Consider the following 20,574-nt stretch of genomic DNA (forward strand, 5'->3'; position numbering starts at 1 on the left):
CTTCCAAAACCAAAGCCAGTTTCCAAAATCCACCTTGCAGATGTTTCCAAGGATATCTGGCCCTCCTATGCTGTAACAAGTACAGGACAGTATTTGGAAAAGTGCTTCAAGAAATTGTCAACTTTCCTGCTTTAAGACCTGAGGTTATTCCTTCTAAATGTTTTTAATTCTGTTTACCATAATTATGCTCTTCAGATTTATTTTCTGTTTAGCATTTGGGTTTTGGATAACAATGAACACAAATGTTTGTCAAAATAGATGTTTCACTGTAGGTGGTGACATAACTTTTCTGCAAACATTTAGATTTGTGGTTGAGTCTTGTTAAAGTGAGACTGCGTTCTCAAACAAAAATCAGCATCACAAATCAGTATGAGCACATTATTACACTAATACGAATGTCTAGTGACAGTTATTTATCTTCACATACTTTTAGCTGATCTTCAGAGTTGTCTCACTGATCTTCAGTGGTTAGTCTCGTGCCACTCATGTAAAACGTACTTATCAAATAAAGCTGTAGTCATGTTGTTATACCTGAATTCAGTTTTCATTCAACCATATGGGTGCAGCACACAACACAGGTATAGTGATAAGAAATGGGTGGAATTAAAAAAGACTGAATGGCTAACCCTTCCTCTGTTAAAAATGTAATCTTGAACTTCAAGAGTTTTTTGTGCCAGTTTAAACAAAGGGAAATTTAGCTGTTTATCCTGCTTGGTTCTACATATCAAAACAGCACTTTTAGCAGCATTGTACTCAATGTCATATTGCACACCATATTCAGTACAGACATTAAGAAGATCCTGTAACCCAGCACTGCTTGGACTAAAAACAACCAGGTCATCTGCATACATAAGATGATTTATCAGTGCTTCACCTAATATACACCCAGTGTTACAGGCTCTCAGCTGTATGGACAAATCATCGACATATAAATTAAATAAAATTGGAGACAAAATCCCACCCTGTCTGACACCATTGCTGACACCAAAGGGGGCAGAAATACTGCTTCCCCATTTAACCTGCATGTTCTGATATATAATTTTTCTTTAATAAAAAGGAAATTACGTAAGTTTTTTTTAAAATTGTCTTTGCTTCTTTTGCGTTACTTATACTATATAAGGGATAAAACAAAATATGTTTTTGTTTTTACCTTTAAATAGTGTATTTTCTGTTTACCTAGTAAAATGTCCATTAATGACTGTAACGGTACATTCACGAGGACGAGCTCTGCGGGCGCCTTCTAGCGCTGTTGCGTCGAACGGAGAGGGGCGGAGTCTGTCTGGGTCGCTCGGTAAACCGGAAGCTTGTGTTGGAAATGTTTGTGTTGTCACGAAGCGCCCGAATTTTTATTCTATGAAGTTAAAGCGTCGTGTTTTGTCCCAAAGAAAGAGGACTGCATCACCTTTAAATGCGATTTAAAGCCTAAACGTTTTCGTTTATGACTAGCTTAGCTTGTTATGACTGAGAACAGGGGGAAGTAGCGCGAGAGTAATGTCGACCAAAACAAACGCAAGTAAGCCCAAAGACAGCGCTGAAGTTATAAAAAACATCCACAAGCAGGCGTTTGAGTATATATCCAAGGCACTGAAGATCGACGAGGACGACACAGGTTTGTTTATTGTGTTATTCATTTTTATTGAGTTATTAAATGCTGTTGTACGTGTGCAAGAGAGTAATAAACACCTCATCCTTTCTGTCATAACAGGTGAGAAGAAGGAGGCTGTGCAGTGGTACAAGAAAGGGATTTCTGAGCTTGAAAGGGGTATTGCAATAGAGCTCACTGGGCAAGGTATTACAAATACATTCAGGTATGCTGTGAGCTGTCAATCAGCTGTAACTTCATACTCAGTGTATTTTTAAGCAGGAGAGCAGTATGACCGAGCAAAGAGACTCCAGGATAAAATGGTCACCAACCTCACCATGGCAAAAGACAGGCTTACCCTTTTAGGTGAGTTGGCCTTGATTATTTTTATCAAAGTAATGTATGCTGAGAAGGCATGCAGGAGATCATCAAATGTCTTCCTTCACAGAGACGACACTAGCCTCTAAAAGGAGAAATGACCCCCAAGGGACATCACGTCATGCTCTTCCACAGCCAAAGTCAGTTCCTAAAAGTCAACCCGCAGGTGTTTCCACCACCATCAGACCCTCCACTCCTGTAAGACCTTCATTAAGACTAACTGATGCAAAGGTTTGTGGGTTTTTTTGGTTATTTAATAGTGCAGGCACATGCCATTTGAAGCTACCTTTCTAATGTGTAATGCTTTCTGGGACAATCTTATTCCTGCTAAGACAACCGCTCGGGTGGGAAAAACTCAGAATGGAAGACCGGCAGCTGTGAAACAACCCCCGAAGAGGGATATGAAAAACTTCAAGAATGTGGATAGTAAACTGGCCAACTTAATTATGAATGAAATTGTAGAAAGGTATCAGAAGCATCACAATCAACAAGACATTTTTCCCTGGGTGAAATTAAAAAAAAAAAAAAAAAAAGTATTGCACATTTAAAATATTTCCTCTGTTCACTGCAGTGGAGCGACTGTGTCATTTGATGACATCGCAGGGCAGGATCTGGCAAAGCAAGCACTTCAAGAAATTGTCATCCTTCCTGCCTTAAGACCTGAGGTTATTACTTCTTAACCTTTATCTGTCTGCTTACCATGAATACACTTTCAAAGTTTTTCTTTGTTAAGATGCAAAGTTTTTTTTTTGTTACATTTTCCTGTTTAGCTCTTTACTGGTCTGAGAGCTCCTGCACGTGGCTTGCTTTTATTTGGCCCACCAGGAAATGGGAAGACCATGCTCGTAAGTTCCTTTTACAGCACAACAAATCATATGCGTCATGTTTTAAACTGTTTTGTATTTTGCATAGAGCTGTTGATAGCCCTTATTATCCTCAGTTGAATCACAGCCATTTATTTCCTCTTGCAAGGCCAAAGCAGTTGCTGCAGAGTCTAATGCAACATTCTTCAACATCAGTGCTGCTAGTTTGACCTCCAAATATGTAAGAAACACTTTTAACAGTTTTTAATGAGCTCTCTCTGCCTACTAGCTCATTTTTGTCCTTCTAAATGTTTCATGTCGTCACCATCACAGGTGGGAGAAGGCGAGAAGCTTGTACGAGCACTCTTTGCGGTTGCAAGAGAGTTACAGCCCTCAGTAATCTTCATCGGTGTGTGTTACACTAAAGAATAGATGTGCCTTAAACACCAGTGTATCTCAAAAATGTTCAGCTCATGAATAAACCTCACTGTTTACTGTTTGACACTCAGATGAAGTGGACAGCTTGCTCTGTGAAAGGAGGGAGGGGGAGCACGACGCCTCTCGCCGTTTAAAAACTGAGTTCCTCATTGAGTTTGACGGGGTAAGTTCAGAAATTTGTTAAACACAGCAGAGCTCAGCAATTAACTCATCAAACATTGTCAGAGGAGCTCAAATCCTAGTTAACTTGGAGAGCCGTGGTGTTTTCTCTGAAGTTCTTCTTCTGGGTTTCAGGTGCAGTCAGGAAAGGATGACAGGGTACTTGTAATGGGAGCAACTAACAGGCCCCAGGAGCTCGATGAAGCAATATTAAGGTATGTTATGCTGTTTTACATTAACATTTCCAAAAATGTTTAAATCCTGTGTAAAATGCAAAAGAAAAGCAGAATGCCTCAATTTTCTGATCTCATAAAGCCAAATTTTAACATTTGAAATTTTTGCAACTACATGCGTAAGTAAGAACGATGGGGTGTAAAAAGATCCTCTTAGAGAGCATCTCAGAAGTAAATAGTTTCACTAATCTACTAATCTGCAAAATACTGTCTACAAATAGTCTACAGTTTCAGAACAAATGATAGTAGTGTAAACTCACATCTCATCATCTACAGCAGCGGCCCCCAACCTTATTTGCACCACGGACCGGTTTAATGTCAGCCAATATTTTCACAGACAAGCCTTTAGGTGTTGCGGATAAATACAACAAAATAAAATGATACGATCAAGACAAAAGCTGTGGTATTTTGTAAATGTAATAATAAATGCAAATTCACTGTGTAATTGTGTAACTTTATTAGCAGTGTCTTCCTGAAATGCGCCAACAACACTGAAAGTAACGTCCTCCTCTCTGCCCCTTAATGCTCTCTGGTCGCTATGGTAACGTGTAAACATTTCGTTCAACTACAACACGGGAAAAGACCCAGGGATACCGAGTTAACGATAAAAACTCTGAAATTTCACACCCGAGCCTCAACTCTCACGGCCTGGTACCAAACGACTTATGGATCGCTACCGGTCCGTGGCACGGTGGTTGAGGACCGCTGCTCTATAGTACATAATCTTATTAAAAGTCTCAGAGAATCTGGAGAAATGTGTGCAAGGGACCAGGCTGAAAATCTGCTCAATGTGTGAGCCCTCAGGCAGCACTGCATTAAAAACAGACGTGATTCTATCATGGAAATCACTGCTTCCAGAAATGATCTGTGAACACAGTTTGGGTTGTCAGGGCCAAAGTTCATTTAAAATGGATCAGGTGCAAAACTGTTCTGTGGTCAGAGGAATCTAAAGAGGAGAATGGAGCATCTGGCTTGTTATCAGCAATCAGCTCAAATGTCTAATGGTATGGAGGTGCATCAGCACCTATGGCGTTAGCAGTTTGCACATCTGGAAAGGCACCATCAATGCTGAAAGCATATACAGGTTTTAGGGCAACATATGCTCCCATGGCATAATTTTCAGGGAAGCCCTTGCATATTTCAGCAAGATAATATTAATCTGCATACTACATCTATTAGAACAGCATGGCTTCATAGAACAGTCCAGGTGCTGAAGTGGCCTGCCTGCAGTCCGGACTTTTCACCAGTTGAAAACTTTTGTCACATCATAAAATGAAAAATAGGGAAAAGAAGTCGCAGCTGTTTTGAAATATGTTGCTGCCATCCAATTAAAAATGACCTTGCATTTTTCTTAAAATGGTAAATTTTCTCAGTTTAAGTATATTATGTTTTCCATATTCAATCATGAATACAATAAGGTTTTATGAGATTTGCATATCATTGCATTCTGGCTGTATTTACATTTTACAAAGCAATTTGTAAATACTGTAAATATATTTTTTGTTTGTTGGAGGATTATTTTCATGCGTGACTTACAACCATTTGTTGTTTTTTGTTCTTCAGGCGCTTTGCAAAAAGAGTATATGTGACCTTACCCGATGAGAAGGTATATACATAGAAAAATATACATACACAAATATACTGAAATAATTGTTTATAAAGATAACCTGAGTAAATGCAAAATGCAGTTTTAAAATTATTATTTCATTTATTAAGGGAAAAAGATTATCTACACCTACCTGTCCCTGTGAGGAAAAAGCAGTTGCCCGTTAAATCTAATAACTGTATATGATGTAACTCTTGTTCTTCCAGACAAGATTTACGCTGCTGAAAAATCTTTTGGGAAAGCACGGGAGTCCACTGAGCCAAAACGAACTGTCCTGTCTTGCAAAGTGAGTTCCACTTCTGAAGACTTCAGAGGGATAATTTTATGTCACTTTGCATTAATCCCTCAAAACTTTCTTCACAGAGTGACTGCAGGATATTCAGGGAGCGATTTGACAGCATTAGCCAGAGATGCTGCACTTGGCCCAATACGAGGTATGAGTCTTTTATCATGCTGGTCACAGAGTCGCACATACTTCCACATCTTTAATGTTTATATGAACTTTGCTTTGTACAGAGTTGGGACCAGACCAAGTCCGTAATATGGCTGCTGCTGAGGTGAGAGAATAGCTTTTACTTCCAATCCTACATATGTCTCATTTGTACTGTTTTTACAGTTATACTGTCGTGTATATCCACAGGTGCGCAACATTAAGAAGAAAGACTTTGAGGATTCTCTGAAGCGAATCAAACCAACTGTTAGTCCAGCAACTCTTAATATGTACACAAAATGGAACAAAGATTTTGGTGATACATCAGCAATTTAAACTCACTCACCATCTCAACTGGAAAAGAATCTGAATTTAAATCAAATTTGTTTACCTTCATTTCCTCTACAGGTAATTGAATTGAATTAAAGATGGAATAAACCCTAAAGCAATAATGTTAAAGCAATAATGTATGAATGTTGGGACATTTGGATGCATTATCAGATCCTTTTTTGTTTGACAGAAGGAATTTGCTAATACGATTCTTATGGGCTTTCTTGAAACTGTAATTTTACACTCCTAAAATATTGAATTGCTGCTTGAAATTGTAATATTTATTTTTGAAAACATCCTGTAGATGACAGCTTTCCACTTGCCTCGCAAAAAGAAGCAAGTCAATCTTGAGCGTGACCTCGCCTTTTTTAGATGACATCATTTAGTCACCTGATACTCTGACACATTGATGGTACTGACTTTAACACTCTCCGTGCCTAGATGCATAACACGAGCAATAATTGGGAGAAGAGTTGCCTATGTGGGCTTTTTTGTATTATAAGTTTGTTTATGAAGGTTTTCCATCTGCACCAGTCGTCTATAGATATTAATACTTGTATTTGACAGCTGGAGACTCAGTAAACTGTGTTGTTACAATAAGCTGAAAATGATTTCACTGAGCCAAACTGCAGTGGTGGTTTCCCACTTTCCTTCTTCAATAAATGCATTCATTACATTACATCTGTGTTTTTGCCTTTAATAACAGAAATCTGATAACTTTCATAAACAAGCAAAACTCATGTCACGTGTATCTGAGTCACAATAGCAGCCCTGTGGTGCAGTGATTAACATGTTTGCCTTACATGTGAATGATTTCCTTTGCCTTAAGGAATTGCAAGCTGGTGTAGTCCTGTGCTGAGCCCAAGCTCTGATAAATGAGAGCTTTGTGTCAGAAAATCTGTGCCAAATCAAACACGAGCATCTTCTGCTATGGTGATCCCTGGGGAAGTAAGGGAGCTTAAAAGATTAATATCAGCAGCACTCCAGACATACCCATGAACTTAATAGCAGCTTGTATCTGTCATTCTAATTGTTACATACAATATATTTTATCATCTAGTTATAATAGATCTAAAATATTAATGCTTACAGGCGTGAGGATTGTAGGGAAGTTCTCACTTCTAATAAACATCTTTGACAGACCTGTGAGGTGAACTAAAGAAGAATGAAGCCTTTTGACGTACTTCACCCTTGTAGATAGATGGTGCTGCAGATCTGGTTTTTGCATGCTCCACACTACTTTCTGCATCTTCATTCTGCATGTTTTTAGAGCTGACAGATTTTTTTTCTTTTGCCTGCAACCAAAGTTATGTGGTATGCAGTAAATTGCTGTTAATAAGAATAAAAATCATGTTCTGCTGAGCTGACTGTCAGGTTGACAGATCAGTGAAGTATGCAATTTTCATGGGTGTGCGCAACAGTGCTAACATATATGCAGTCAAGATCGTAAGTGAAGTTATATTATGCAGCTCTGTGGTCAAGACCTCTTATCCCGTCGTAACTCCGCTTATTCAGGAGGTTCCACCTGTGGGAGCTTTGCTGATTCAAGCTAACATAAATGCTTGTGGTTGACTAGATCTTTTTTTAAGTGCCCTCCAATCTCTTTCACTGTCAAAGTGTGCTTAAATTCCAGCTCTCTCCCTACGGCCCTTCCTATGGTCAGCTGGCAGTGTTGCTTTTGGTTTATGTGGCCGAGCAGCTGCATCATCTGGTTCCTGCAGTTCTGTTTGCAGACTCTACGTATGCAAACATTTTCTGCAGTTAAGGAAGTTTTCTCAAACTCTTATGAGTTATTTCCACACTGCTTCAAGACTTTTTTAAAAATGGGGGGGGGGGGAGGCTAAAATGCAAAACATTCACTCATAGAACCACACCTAAGACTGCGCTCTTTCCCTCAGGGGAGATTTGTTGGATGGAGTAAGGATTTTGGGGTTGTTGTTTTTTCTTTCATTTTGCATGTCATGACTGAAGAGCTTCTTTCATGATGCCAGACAGGGATGAAGAGCATTAGGGTTTAGTCATCACCTTTTTTCCCCTTGCTGTTTACTCTTCCCCTGAGATTATCCTGGACAGTGAACAAATAGATTTTATTGCAGACTTGTTGCAGGACTATTTTATGTTGTTCTCTCACCTTGGAACTTAGAAGAGTAGAAACTAAAAACCTGCAGCATGTAATTGCAACGTTCCTACAAGTATTTTTAATAGCTTGCAATTACAGTACAAAGCAATTATATGTTCACATTGCGCATTACTTGTAGCAGGCATAAGACAGAGCTTTACTGAGGTGGTCTAAACCTATAAAATGATTGACAGCTTCCCTTCTCGATTGCGTGTCAGCAGGCCTCCACTTCCACAGTGGTTCATTGATGCTTTGACCACGACATCCACTCAAGGGAAAACAGAATTGGTGATCATTTGATACCGCCAGCTAACAGCCCACCCTGTAGAGAGTAAAACAGTTAGCATAGTGAGGATCTCTCTCTGACTGAGCAAACAATGACTGGTGATTGTTTCTTTGAGTTGCCCATTTTAACAGCATGTGGATGGGAGAGTTATGCAAGGAGCAACTACACGTGCCTCACTTTAAGGCAGTTTGGGTTGTAAAGGATTGTTTTTTGAGCTTGTGTTAATTATTACCGTGATATAATTTATCAGTTGCCCTATTAGCTGCTAAAACTCCAAAGAAAGTTCAAACTAACTGTGTACAGCACCACATTCAGTCTGATTGTAAATCATTTGAGCTGGAGGGAAGTTCGGTGATGTTGCCCTTGGAGTAAAGATATGGTTTAGGGCTTAAACACTGGAGAGCCTTCAAGACCTGAGCTGTATCCACTTTCTAGCACTGGCTTTTTCTGTATAACCAACTGCTACACCCTCTTCATAACTTCATTTATCTTAGGGGTGTTTCTCTTTCTCTCTCATGGGAAGCTCAAAACCAAGACTAATTATCTATCCAAAGGCAACATCTGTCCTTTATCAGCCCATTTATTTTTTTTGCACAATGATATATATATATATATATATATATATATATATATATATATATATATATATATATATATATATATATATATATATGCATGCGTGCGTGTGCGTGCGTGTCAGTGGGTGTGTTTGCTAAGAACAAATGAGCTGTTCGTGTATGGTTATGAATCGATATACAAATGGAAAAACTGACCTATTCCTGCCTGAGGAAAACTGGGTCATTTAGATCATATGAAGTCATTACTAAAGACAGTATTCAGAAAGCGGGACAAGAAGCTTAGTTTATTTTAGCTTTATTTGAACGTGAAACAAAGGAAAACAATTGCCATAAGTAGTAATGCTAATTTAGTAAAAACCGAGCTCATGTTGCATGCTTCTTGTCTAAACAATGGGCCGATATGCATGCAATACATGTAAGCACTGGGAAGTAAGTGGAAAAATACAGACTGTGAAAGGATGGCAGACATTCCACACAGTTTCAGCATGCATTGTGGAAAACCCCAAAATAAGAGCTTATAGAAGCTTTTGCTTCTATAAGAGCCCGTAGAGTGTTGGGGTTTTTTTTTTCTGTCTGATTTGTATTTTCAGAAAGAGTTTACAGTGCAGACGCGAGTGAAGGCCTCTTAAATGTTCACTCCAGGAGGCCGATAAAGATGTGGTGAGGCGGTAATGGGTAGTTTTACAGCACATCCATCTATTAACATAACCACGGTAGCTTTACCTTTAGGGTTGTTGGGGTGCTGTGGCCCATATCAGCTCACACTGACTTTACACAATAAACCAAGCCTCTTTAGAATTAGGGTTAAGTGGATGCATTTGGATTGTAGAGGTAACAGGATTCAAGTAGCAAGTTAAAAGACATGGTCATGTTGGTCTCACAACCTAATTTTCAAAGGCCAAGGTGTATAGGAAAAACAATCTTTTTTAAAACCAAGTTTGTTTGTTTCTTTTTTCGCAAGAAATAAAAAGTCCTCTTAAAGACAAATTATACATGTCTGTATGGCCCGAAGTGACCTCCTGCAGCCACAAAGCTAAAAGAAAGCCAAGGTGGATGGACAAGAACAAACTGTCTGTCATGCCTGCTAGTGATGGGATTTCCGGCTCTTTTTAGAGACCCGGCTCTTTCGGTTCGGCTCACTAAAAAGAGCCGGCTCTTTCGGCTCCGAACCGGCTCTTCAGGTTGTTTTGTTGCTTTAATTAATTTATTATTAACAATAATATAAAATTATGCACAAAAGGAATTACTAACGTAAAAACAAGTGGTTTTATTTATATATGTTTATATATAAATATATGCGGTGGCCCCTAGAGACAAAACACGTACAAACTCCAAAACACATTTCTAGCATGAACTGAACTTCCAAAGCAGAGCTACTAGATCACTTAAATTACACAATTGAAAGCATGTGTGTATTGTTTGTGTATTTATACACAGGCACTCATATATATATTCAAATAATTTAAAAAAAAAGTTCATTTACCTGTTATTACCACACACCAAATCCGGTTGTTGGTACTTGCTGGCTTGTGTAGCCACAAGATAACAAAGGCTCAACACTGCGCCCAGCATCCTGGAGCACTTCTGTTGTCTTTTGTACGTGTTTTGAGTTTTTATATGCTTCTGAGTTTTTATATGCTTCTGAGTTTTTACGTGCTTCGGAGTTTGTATGTGTTTTTACGTGTTTTGGAGTTTGTACGTGTTTTTACGTGTTTTGGAGTTTGTACATGCTTCAGAGTTCGTACGTGATTTGAAGTTTGTATGTGCTTTGTCTCTAGGGGCCACCGTAAATATACTTTTATTTATTCACTCCACATAAAATGTAATAAATAAATCATATAATACAAAAATCAACTATTCACATTTCAAGTTTTAACTATTTAAATTTTCAGCTTTTTCCTTTCACAAATTTAAAGTGAAAAGAACACAAAACACTGCAAACCACAACACAATTAAATATAAATTATAATATGAAAACTAAAAGAACATGCATATTCTCTGTCATATGGACCTGCATGAATAAACTTTCTCAATCCTTTATCATCTGCAACCGAAAATAGTTGTGGATGATTACTATACCTTTCTAATGTTGTTGTCCCTGCCTCTCTTTCTCTCTCTCTGGCTCTGTTCCTGTGCTACTGAGTGTAACTACCGCCCCTCCCCCCTCTGCCCAGCGTAAAGCACAAGGCTCGCGTGCAGAGTGAAGCGGAAAAAAAGTGCGAGAGAGAGGCTGAGAGAAAGGAAAAAAAAAAAAACCCACGTGACGGCTCGCGATAAGGAGCCGGCTCGCGTCGTTCACGTCAAAGAGTCGGCTCTAAGAGCCATTTCGTTCGCGAACGACCCATCACTAATGCCTGCACATGTCCTGCAAAGCCATTAATCTCAGGAGCCAACCCCCTTCACTTTGACTTCACAGAACTGGTGCAGCTGTATTGAACTTGACATCAGTTTGTCCACACATCACTAAAACGGACAGTTTTCAGTCTTGCGTCCAGATGACTCCCAGACCGAACATAAGATTTGTGGAAAAGCTTAATTTTGGCCACATCTGTAAGGAATGAGAGGTGTGTTTTATTTTTGCTCTGTAGAAATATCCCTCGGAGATGATGCTCAGGACTTAAATTGGACTGAGGTGGACATGTTAAGACGTAGACCTGGTGCAGCGAGGGGGAGGTGGAGCAGTACACTGTCAGGTTGAGTTGCAGGCTGCCCTGCGGGGCATTCCTTCAGTTCATATGCAGCCAAAACGCTTGATGAAAAGTGCAAGTCCGTTAAGGACTGAGCATTTTCACAGGAATAATACTCTGTCACTCTGCCTTTCACACTCTCCTTATCCTCTCTGGCTTTATCTCATCTTTGCCCTTCCCTTGGGACATTCAAGTGAGAACAAGAGTGACGTTCAGCTCCACCTCAGATTCCGGTCAGATTCAGTGTGAAGCAATTTGACAACAGGCTGATTTACATCTCTCACTGTCTGGATTAGTCCAGCGCTAATGTTTAGCAGGATCTCCAGTTTCAAATTAGTTTTAGGTTAGTAGCATGTTAAGTTTAATAATTAGTGTAAACACAAAGCATTAGTTTGATGAACGATTGAAAGCTCACAAAACTAGTAAAGTCTACCTTATAATGGCACAAAAGGAAAAACCAGGCAATTTATGCTCATTCATTAGTTTGAAATATTTCAGTCTTGATCAAAGAGTAATACAAATCAAACCATAATCACACTCCCTTGATCAGAGCAAAAGTGATGGTTTAGATGGGCTGGTCATCAAATCTTCTGCTTGATAAAATAAGCTCACCTAAGAGTATTAAATATGGATCAAAAACAAACATTCGTCCATGTGTAATGTAGTAAGAATGTGTAAAGATTAAAGTAATCAAATGCCTTTTGAATATGATTTGCTTTGCCAGGTGCTGAAGGAGTTAGGCACACAATTAAAACAAAGTGCTTCAGTATTAGCCACAGATCTAAAGGCAGTGAAGTAGAGCCAGTTATCTACCAATCAGAAATTTAGTGGTTCAGTCCTTGGCTCCTGTATTCTGCCAATTGCCCTTGATGCATCTAGTTAGAAAGTACTTATAAGGTGCAGAATAAAAGCACTGTGTGTGTGTGGTTTGTAGTTAAAGGCACTTTGAATACTCTATATAAGTTCCAGCTCATCTATCATTGCGTGTTTTCAGCAAAACATACCAAGGGAACGTTTACAGATGTGTAACAGGATGATTCCAATCCAATCAAAGCACATCCCTGAGAGCTACAGAAGCGAAACTGTTACTGTTGGTATATGTCATGTCCGCCTGTTTATCATGATTAAGTCAACATACTGTGTCCATAGCCCCCCTGGTGTCCCTCTGTCTAGCACAACAAAATCTCTCAAAGACACCATGGTGATATTTTGTTTTATCGGGATGTTTCAAAGCAGAATGTCCTGGCCACATGCACAGGAAGAGGGCAGGAGCTCTTTCATCTCCATGGGGCCTAGAGCATCTTGCAGTTTCTCACAGCACTGCTCACAACACAAAACATAACCCAGTACACCACATATTTTTACGCTATTTTATAGACTTCTTTTAGGAAATCCAAGTGGAAATTGCCCTTCTGGGTTGGTTTCTGCCACTGAGCATGAGCCTCAGAACCGAACAGATCACCCTGCAGTACTAAGTTGATCCAAGTGCAGACTCTGACCTCTGCCACATGACCTGTAAAACAGAGGTGCCCCTATACAAAGCAGTGAATCAAGCAGCGTAATCGCTTGGAGAGAAAGAATGAGGCCACTATGAGAGCGGTGTTTTTGAAATCCCTCAAGTCAGCGCTTGCTGTGATTTCTTTCCAGGGAAACAATACAAACATCACAAACTTTAATTACACGCATACTGAGCTGAAATGTACGTCACGAGGGCTGAGTCACAGAAGAAGCTGCATGTGTCAACTGCTTTCAAAGTGATGTCATCCGAGAAAGTACCACATAAGGAACAGGAAGAAATCCTGCTGTAATTATTAAATGTTTTAGACAGTAATTTTGATACAGTGTATGATAGGGTAGCACAGCACCGAGGCTTTTAAAGTTTAATGTGTGCCACTGCAGCATCCTGTAGAAACCACTGTATAATTAAAGTTAAAGTAAAGTGTGAATTTACCTCTACAGTGTTCCCAGTGATACCACTGATACCTGGCATTATATTGCATGCCCATCTGAGCCTCAAAGCCACAGAGCTTACAGCTTATTGCAGTGACACGAAATGTAAAAAGCATGAAAATGCCATATGCGTCATATTGTATGTGGCTGCTTTCAGCAATTATGGGGATATTCAGAGGAAGGAATCAACTGCCATAAGCTCTGCCAGGTCAGTGTTTTTGATGGGCCCACTCTCACCACTCCATTGTACCTGTGCACTACCTACTTATCACCAAACAGCTGGCAGACAGAATTATCGCATAGTTAGTGAACGTAATGGGGCTTTTAGCAGCGAAAGAGACAGATATTTGCCCCAGGAGATGGTACACACAAACAGTGAGCTCAAAAGCAGAGACTAGTGTGCATACATAAACACACCAAGAAGCCAAAAATGGCTCCAAATAATCTTTTTTCATAACAGATTGATTACTATATAAACTATGTTTTTTTAAACATGTAAAATATGGTTGCAGATTTTAGTTTTTTATTCTGCTTGTTAGCAAAAATTAAGATACTAGCTGTGATCAGATCAGTTACTAAGCTGGCATGTTTTTTTATTGGACATGTGGCAGTGTAATCCTCAAAGGAAAAGCAAGTTTATCATATCCTTCCTTGGTCTGCTTTCATCGCAGATTTATGGCTTCTCGAATTTTTATGAGGTGTTACTTTTTGGTGAAAGGTGTGTTGCATCTGCTTAAAAAAAAGATGCTAGGTGTAATTGTAACAGAGCAGATTAAGCCGTTGGCTCAGCTGTTTGCAAACACACACACCATGTTCTGACTGAGGGATTTCTATGTTTCTGACATAAATGAAATCAGAAAATTAAACAGTAATGAGGTTTGTATGGTTACTGGATACAGCTGGATACAGCTGGCTGTGTGTGTTAGGTGGTGGCTAGCTACACAGCTACGGTTAGCATAATATAAACACATTAGCACAGTAAAGCTGGAGTATGGCTAACTTTCTTACACTCGATAAAAGTTAACGTGAGGGTTCCCGATGGTTAGGAACAAATGCCATTGCAGGGCAGGGTGCTGTAAACGGACCAAACTTCAGTCAGGAGAACAACTTGGATAATACATCCAGAATACGAGGTTAGTCATTCATTTATTGCTGCAAGGGCTACATCGTAAGGTTTTAAAAACGGAGCTATAAAATGAATAGTGGTAATAAAAACCCAGAAAAACCGACAGTGACTACTGCATCTCTCAGAGGCTTGTTCAGATTAAATAGAACAAGTTTAAAATCATTTAACTAACAACAGCCTTAGTTTGGACGCAAGTTTATCACGTCATCACTTAAAGACCGAATCCGGTTGTTCAGTGATGACGTGACGAATCCTACTTCCGGGCCTAAAGTAGTCTGCGTTCAATATGGATTTTGTGTTGTTAACATGTTTAATGTTTTGTATTTTCTTATATTTGATCTCAAAAAGCTCCTAAAACAGTCAGTGATCACTGCTGACCTCCCTCGGCTTTTATTACCGCTAATCATTTATTTAAGCTCAGTTTTTAAAACGTTAGGATGTAACTACAGCCCAGCCCATGCAGCAGTATATGAATGACTAACCTCGTATTGTGGATGGATTATCTCAGTTGTTCTCCTGGCTGAAGTTTTGTCCTTTTACAGCACCCTGCCATGCGATTACATTTGTTCCTGACCACCGAAAACACTCACGTTAACTTTTATCGAGTGGAAAAAAAGTTAGCTTGTTCATATTATGCTAGCATAGCTGTGTCGCTAGCGGTCACGTAGCACATCATTATATACCAGCTAGCCAAACTTCAGTAACCCTACAAACGTCACTGCTGTTTCGTTTTCTGTCTTCATTTATGTTGGAAGTGATAACAGAGATGTACGTTTTAATTTGTTTCCAAAACCCCGCAGTCAGGACATGCTATATTGTATTTAGATAGAAGCTAGCGAGCTAACTTCCTGCTAACTTCTAACTCCGTTAAATGTCATAAATTCCATTTTCATGGATGCCTGGATGTTAAACTCAATTGTTACACCTGGTAGAGCAGAACGCTGATCATTTTATTAAAGATGAAAGACTTTAGACTGTTTTTCCAACTCTCAGTAATGCCACAGTGATCGTTGGATATATGGACCTGCAGCGGAGTTTAGACCCAGACACGGCTAGTGACGTCAGACTGAACAACCGGATTGCTACTCAATCGTAACCAGGGGTGGAGCTTAGTAAATGTGTCAGGTGCCTTTAGAATGTTGTCATAGCATTAATGGCATAAAACATTTTGTAAGATGCTGGCGAGATGCACACACAATTGCCGTGGCTTGCAGTGGATAAAAACAGAGGACAGAAAAGGAAAAAGAGATTATTTTCTAAGGTAAGGACTGCTCAGCAAGTGAGAGATGATAAAGTGGAAACGTAAAGGTGAGAAGGCAGTGACGTTAATGTTAAACTTTTCTAAAAGCAGTGTGGACTTGTACTTCTGTTGCTGTTACAAAAGAAAATTGAATTATATATATATTACTTCAGTAAGTTTTTGCTCTGTAGTAGCATATTATCTTACTGGATTTGTAATAATTTTACTGAAGTAAAGAAATGCTCCTGTCACTGATCATGGAGATAAAAGACTGTTCCAGATTGGCATCCCTCCTTATTTATTTTGTCTAACTGGGTTTAGGAGACAATGGCATTGTACATGGGTATTTGTAATTCTTTTGGTGTGGTATAACAAAGCAAGTACTTTCTTACAGCCCATTCTTACACCAACCATGTTTAAACATTTTGCAGCCTGCCTCTAGACAAAGTCAACACCCTATAACAGAGACATGAAAATGTTTGTATCTTAGGATCTGGTGTTGTTTGTTATTTAGCTACAGAAACTATGCATCTATGTGTACATGTGTGTGTGAGTGTGTGTTTGTTTTAATTGTATTTTATGCTTGAAAGCACACTTGAATTTGTGTCATCCATCAGTAAAAAAAAACACACACTGGCACTTTAATGCTTCTCTTTCCTGAAAAAAATTGAGACTTGTGCCATTTCAGAGGCTCCTGGAGACTGGGGAAAATTTGTTATTTTACAAAAACATGAAATTTTGAAATATAGAAACCAGGTTGATTGTTGCTAATGTGCCAAAGGCCCTTGAATACTTTTAATTCAAATGAATGTTGTCATAGTATTAACAGAATGAAACATTTTTGTAGGATGCTGGGAAGATGCATACACAATTGCTCTGGATTGCAGTGGAGAAAAACAGAGGACAGAAAAGGAAGAAGAGATTATTTTCTAAGGTAAGGACTGCTCAGAAAGTGACAGATGATAAAGTGGACATGTAAAGCTGACAGTCAGTGTCAACGTTAATGTTAAACTTTTCTAAACACAGTGTGGACCTGTAGATGTGTTGCTGTTCTAAGGTACCTGCTTGCTACTTAGTGTGAAATGCTTTCAACAGAAAAGTAAATAATTAGCTGTTATTCAAACGTTATTTATCACTAATAAATTAGGCCATGGTTAGAGGCTGAGATATGAAAGATATTAAAGGCAAAGAATTCTTGATTACAATTTATGGAAGACATTTGCAAGACAATAGATAGAATTGGCTTTGGTGCAAATTTACAAAAGATTTAAAATATATATTTGTGTGTGCGTCTGTCTTTGTGTGTCTGTGTGTGTATGAATGAAATTATTCTTGAATTGTTATGATATAGGCATTTAATTCAGTTACCAGATTTCAGATTCAGTTACCGGAGCTGTAAGAGTAACAATAATGGTAAGAGTAGCAGGTGCGTTTGGAACAGCATCAACAGGAGCAGGAGAAGTGGTAGGAGAAGCTGGAGCCATAAAAGTGACAGAAAAAGAAGGAGGACCAGGAGGAGCATGAGCATCAGGACGCACGGTCGAAACAATAGGAGCAGCAGGAACACAAAGAGGAGCAGGAGAAATGACGAGAAGAGTAGGAAAAGCGGCAGAAGTAGCAGGAGCTGCAGGAGCGACAGAAACAGAAGGAGGAGCAGGAGCAGCAGGAAATGTGTCAGGAGCGGCTGGAGATGCAGTAGTACCGATAGGAGCAGCAGGAACACAAGAACAAGCAGGACACATGAGAAGACAGAGCTGCAGGAGGGACACGAAAAGAAGGAGGAGCAGCAGTAATCATTAATAAATACAACATCATATCAAAATAATATGATGTGTTTCTATATCAGTCAGTGTCATTCAGCGTTTTATGTCACTTCAACGTTCAGCACTTTCTGAAAAGATGAAGAAATCTTTTCTCCTTAAAAATATTTCTGGGTCAAGTCAAACATGATTCTTTGTTTAAAGCTTATTGTATAGGTTTATTTTTAAATATTGACCCTTGAACTCTAAATTTTGGTTTGATTTAAAAACTGTTTGTCCCAGCTAAGAAATGTTACAAAAATTATTTTTATTATTATTATTATTATTTTGATCTCAAGCAGACCTTAAAAAAGTCATCCATGGATTCATTACATCATGCTTGGATTATGGTCATTTCCTTATCATGAGCTTCAGCTAAAAGTACGTCTGTCATGGTCTACATGCCTCTAGCGCAGATTTTTTTTTGCTTTTCTTTTTTCTTTAATCTTGCTCTCTGTGTCTCTGTTTTGATTTCTCTGGAATGTGTATGCGAGTGCTTAAGTAAGTAAGTAAATTTTATTTATTAAGCGCTTTTCATAGAAAGTCACAAAGTGCTGTACACAAAGATTCAAATAAACAGAATGTTAAGTAACAAAACAGACAATATACGCAATATAAAAGGTTAAATGTAAATTTAAAAAAATTAAAAAGTGCTGATCAACAGAAGACTTGTTTAAACAGAAAAGTTTTTAACTGCTTTTTAAAGGATTCCACAGAGTTAACCAAACGTAGTTGTATTGGTAGAGTGTTCCACAGCCTTGGGGCCACAGACTGAAAGGTTCTGTCCACTTTTGTCTTCAGTCGTATACGGGGTACAACCAACAAACTATCTGTGAGTGGAGACAACGAGCAGTGGTGTATTTGTATTTGGCATTGTATAAGCTTGGATAAATAACCTGGGGCCTGGCCATTTAGTGCTCTGTATGTCAAAAAACAAGAATTTTAAAATAAATTCTAAAATCAATTGGGAGTCAATGTAAAGAATATAAAATTGGAGTAATGTGAGCTTGCTTGCTAGAACGAGTTACTAGTCTGGCTCCTGCATTTTGTAAAGCTTGGAGGCAAGAAAGAGATGATTTGTCAAAGCTGGTAACAGAGCACTACAATAATCTAAACGGGATGACACAAATGCATGAACAATTGTTTCCAGTTCACCTAAGGAGACCGTATGTAGTAGTTTAGAAATGTTCCTTAAACGAAAGAAACAGGAACGAGACAAAGATTTTACATGTAAGTCAAGGCCCAGAGAAGAATCAAATGTTACTCCAAGATTTCGAATATTTGACTTAGCAGAAGGACAGTAAGAAGCAAGAACCTGACTGATTTTAGAGTGTAGCTCAGGAGGAGTTATGATCATGGTCTCTGTCTTGTTCGTGTTTAAAACAAGTTAGTTGCTAGAAAGCCAATCAGAAACCTGAGTTAAGCACTGGACTAGGGTGGACAGCCTATCCATCTGATGAGGCTTAACCTCCTAGGACCTGGCGTCCACATATATGGACATCACATTTTGGGTTATTTAGACCAAAATACTAAACTTTGCTCTACGGGGGCCTGATATCCACTTACGAGGACATTATACTGCCACTGTTCTATCGAAATTTTAAACGAATATCCTCATATGTGGCTCTCATTTTTCTTAGAAACAAAAATTAGGTAAAAAAAAAAAAGATCTGGTAATTCTTTGTTTTTACATTCATCAGGTCCCAATCGGCCCAAATATCAAAGAGAAATTAAAAATGCATGTAATGGAAGAGTTCGGGTCATAGGAGGTTAAAGGACATATGCAGTTGAATGTCATCAGCATAGAAATGCTAAGAAATGTCACTAAAAGATTGCATAATGCCAGCTAAAGGAAACATGTAAAAAGAAAATAATTATGGACCCAAAACTCTGCCCTTTTCTGTAGAGAGCATTTGAACTGGGTCCAGAGGGCGTCCTAGAACAGAGATTAGGTAGGGTATTTGTGAATCTGTACAAGATTGTGACATGTTCTTTTAAATGACTGGAGCTAATAAATGAACAAGATTCTGTGCTAACTTTATTAGCTGTTCTTGCTCATTGCCTGCTGTGTTTGACATGACGGTACAGTCTGTTTTGTTAAAGAAAGCTGCATTGGGACTTTCAAATAATATACTGAGCTTTAAAATGAATAGTGGTAATAAAAACGCAGAGTAGTTTGGACCCCGGTTTATCACGTCGTCACTTAAAGACCGGATACCCAATGGCCCAGACTGTACCAGGTGTTTTGCATCTGTGCATTGCATTTTTAAGTGACCCACTAAGGACTGTCTGGTATGTTGTCCAGGTGGTCAGGAAAGCACTTTCTTTTAAGTGAGACCAGGTCTCAGAGGTTGAACCCACACATATGGAAATGAGCTGGAGAGAGCTGCTGAAAATCCTCTGTGTTCTGTGCATTTATCTATGTAAATTACTCACATTTATCACCTGTCTGCATGCACCTGATCACTGTGAGCCAAATAAATACCCTTGCTCAGGGATGAGAAATGATCTCATAAGAACACTGAGCTGTTTTTGTATTTTACATGGCTACTCATTGACTACTGCATTGTAACACATTTATTTGACATTCAGCCTGTCTCACCAACTCACTTTGTTTCAGTGCCTTTTGCACAGTTCCCTGTTCTTTCAGCATCTATGGCTGACCCACTTTCTCCAAAGATATCAGTGGAGCTATCAGTGGAATCAATAAACAGACCACAAACTGCATCGACGTTTCCATGATACAACACAGCGGCCTCATTGTTCGAAGGCGCTGACCTGAATTTGCTTCTTGTTTACTAAAGCATACAAGTAAGGTAGAATGAACATT

The 20,574-nt window shown here is 38.9% G+C and overlaps 1 protein-coding gene and 1 long non-coding RNA gene across 2 annotated transcripts; both read left to right on the top strand.

Moving 5' to 3' along the window:
* Positions 1-1,276: 1,276 nt before the first annotated feature.
* On the top strand, positions 1,277-6,638 carry LOC101483397 (spastin). Its single transcript, XM_004559760.2, has 16 exons — positions 1,277-1,609; positions 1,706-1,789; positions 1,865-1,948; positions 2,031-2,191; positions 2,293-2,426; positions 2,532-2,625; positions 2,731-2,805; positions 2,933-3,004; positions 3,097-3,172; positions 3,273-3,364; positions 3,496-3,575; positions 5,157-5,199; positions 5,406-5,485; positions 5,563-5,633; positions 5,716-5,756; positions 5,840-6,638. The coding sequence occupies exons 1-16, from the start codon at positions 1,492-1,494 to the stop codon at positions 5,963-5,965; spliced, it is 1,431 nt and encodes a 476-aa protein (XP_004559817.1). The 5' UTR covers positions 1,277-1,491; the 3' UTR covers positions 5,966-6,638.
* Positions 6,639-15,157: 8,519 nt separating this feature from the next.
* LOC105941105 (uncharacterized) lies at positions 15,158-17,790 on the top strand. The gene is made up of 3 exons (XR_013101263.1): positions 15,158-15,966; positions 16,793-16,879; positions 17,297-17,790. It is a non-coding gene; the product is annotated as an uncharacterized LOC105941105 (long non-coding RNA).
* The last annotated feature ends 2,784 nt before the right edge of the window (positions 17,791-20,574 follow it).

This window comes from Maylandia zebra, linkage group LG13 (genome assembly GCF_041146795.1).
Source record: "Maylandia zebra isolate NMK-2024a linkage group LG13, Mzebra_GT3a, whole genome shotgun sequence".
NCBI lineage: Eukaryota > Metazoa > Chordata > Actinopteri > Cichliformes > Cichlidae > Maylandia > Maylandia zebra.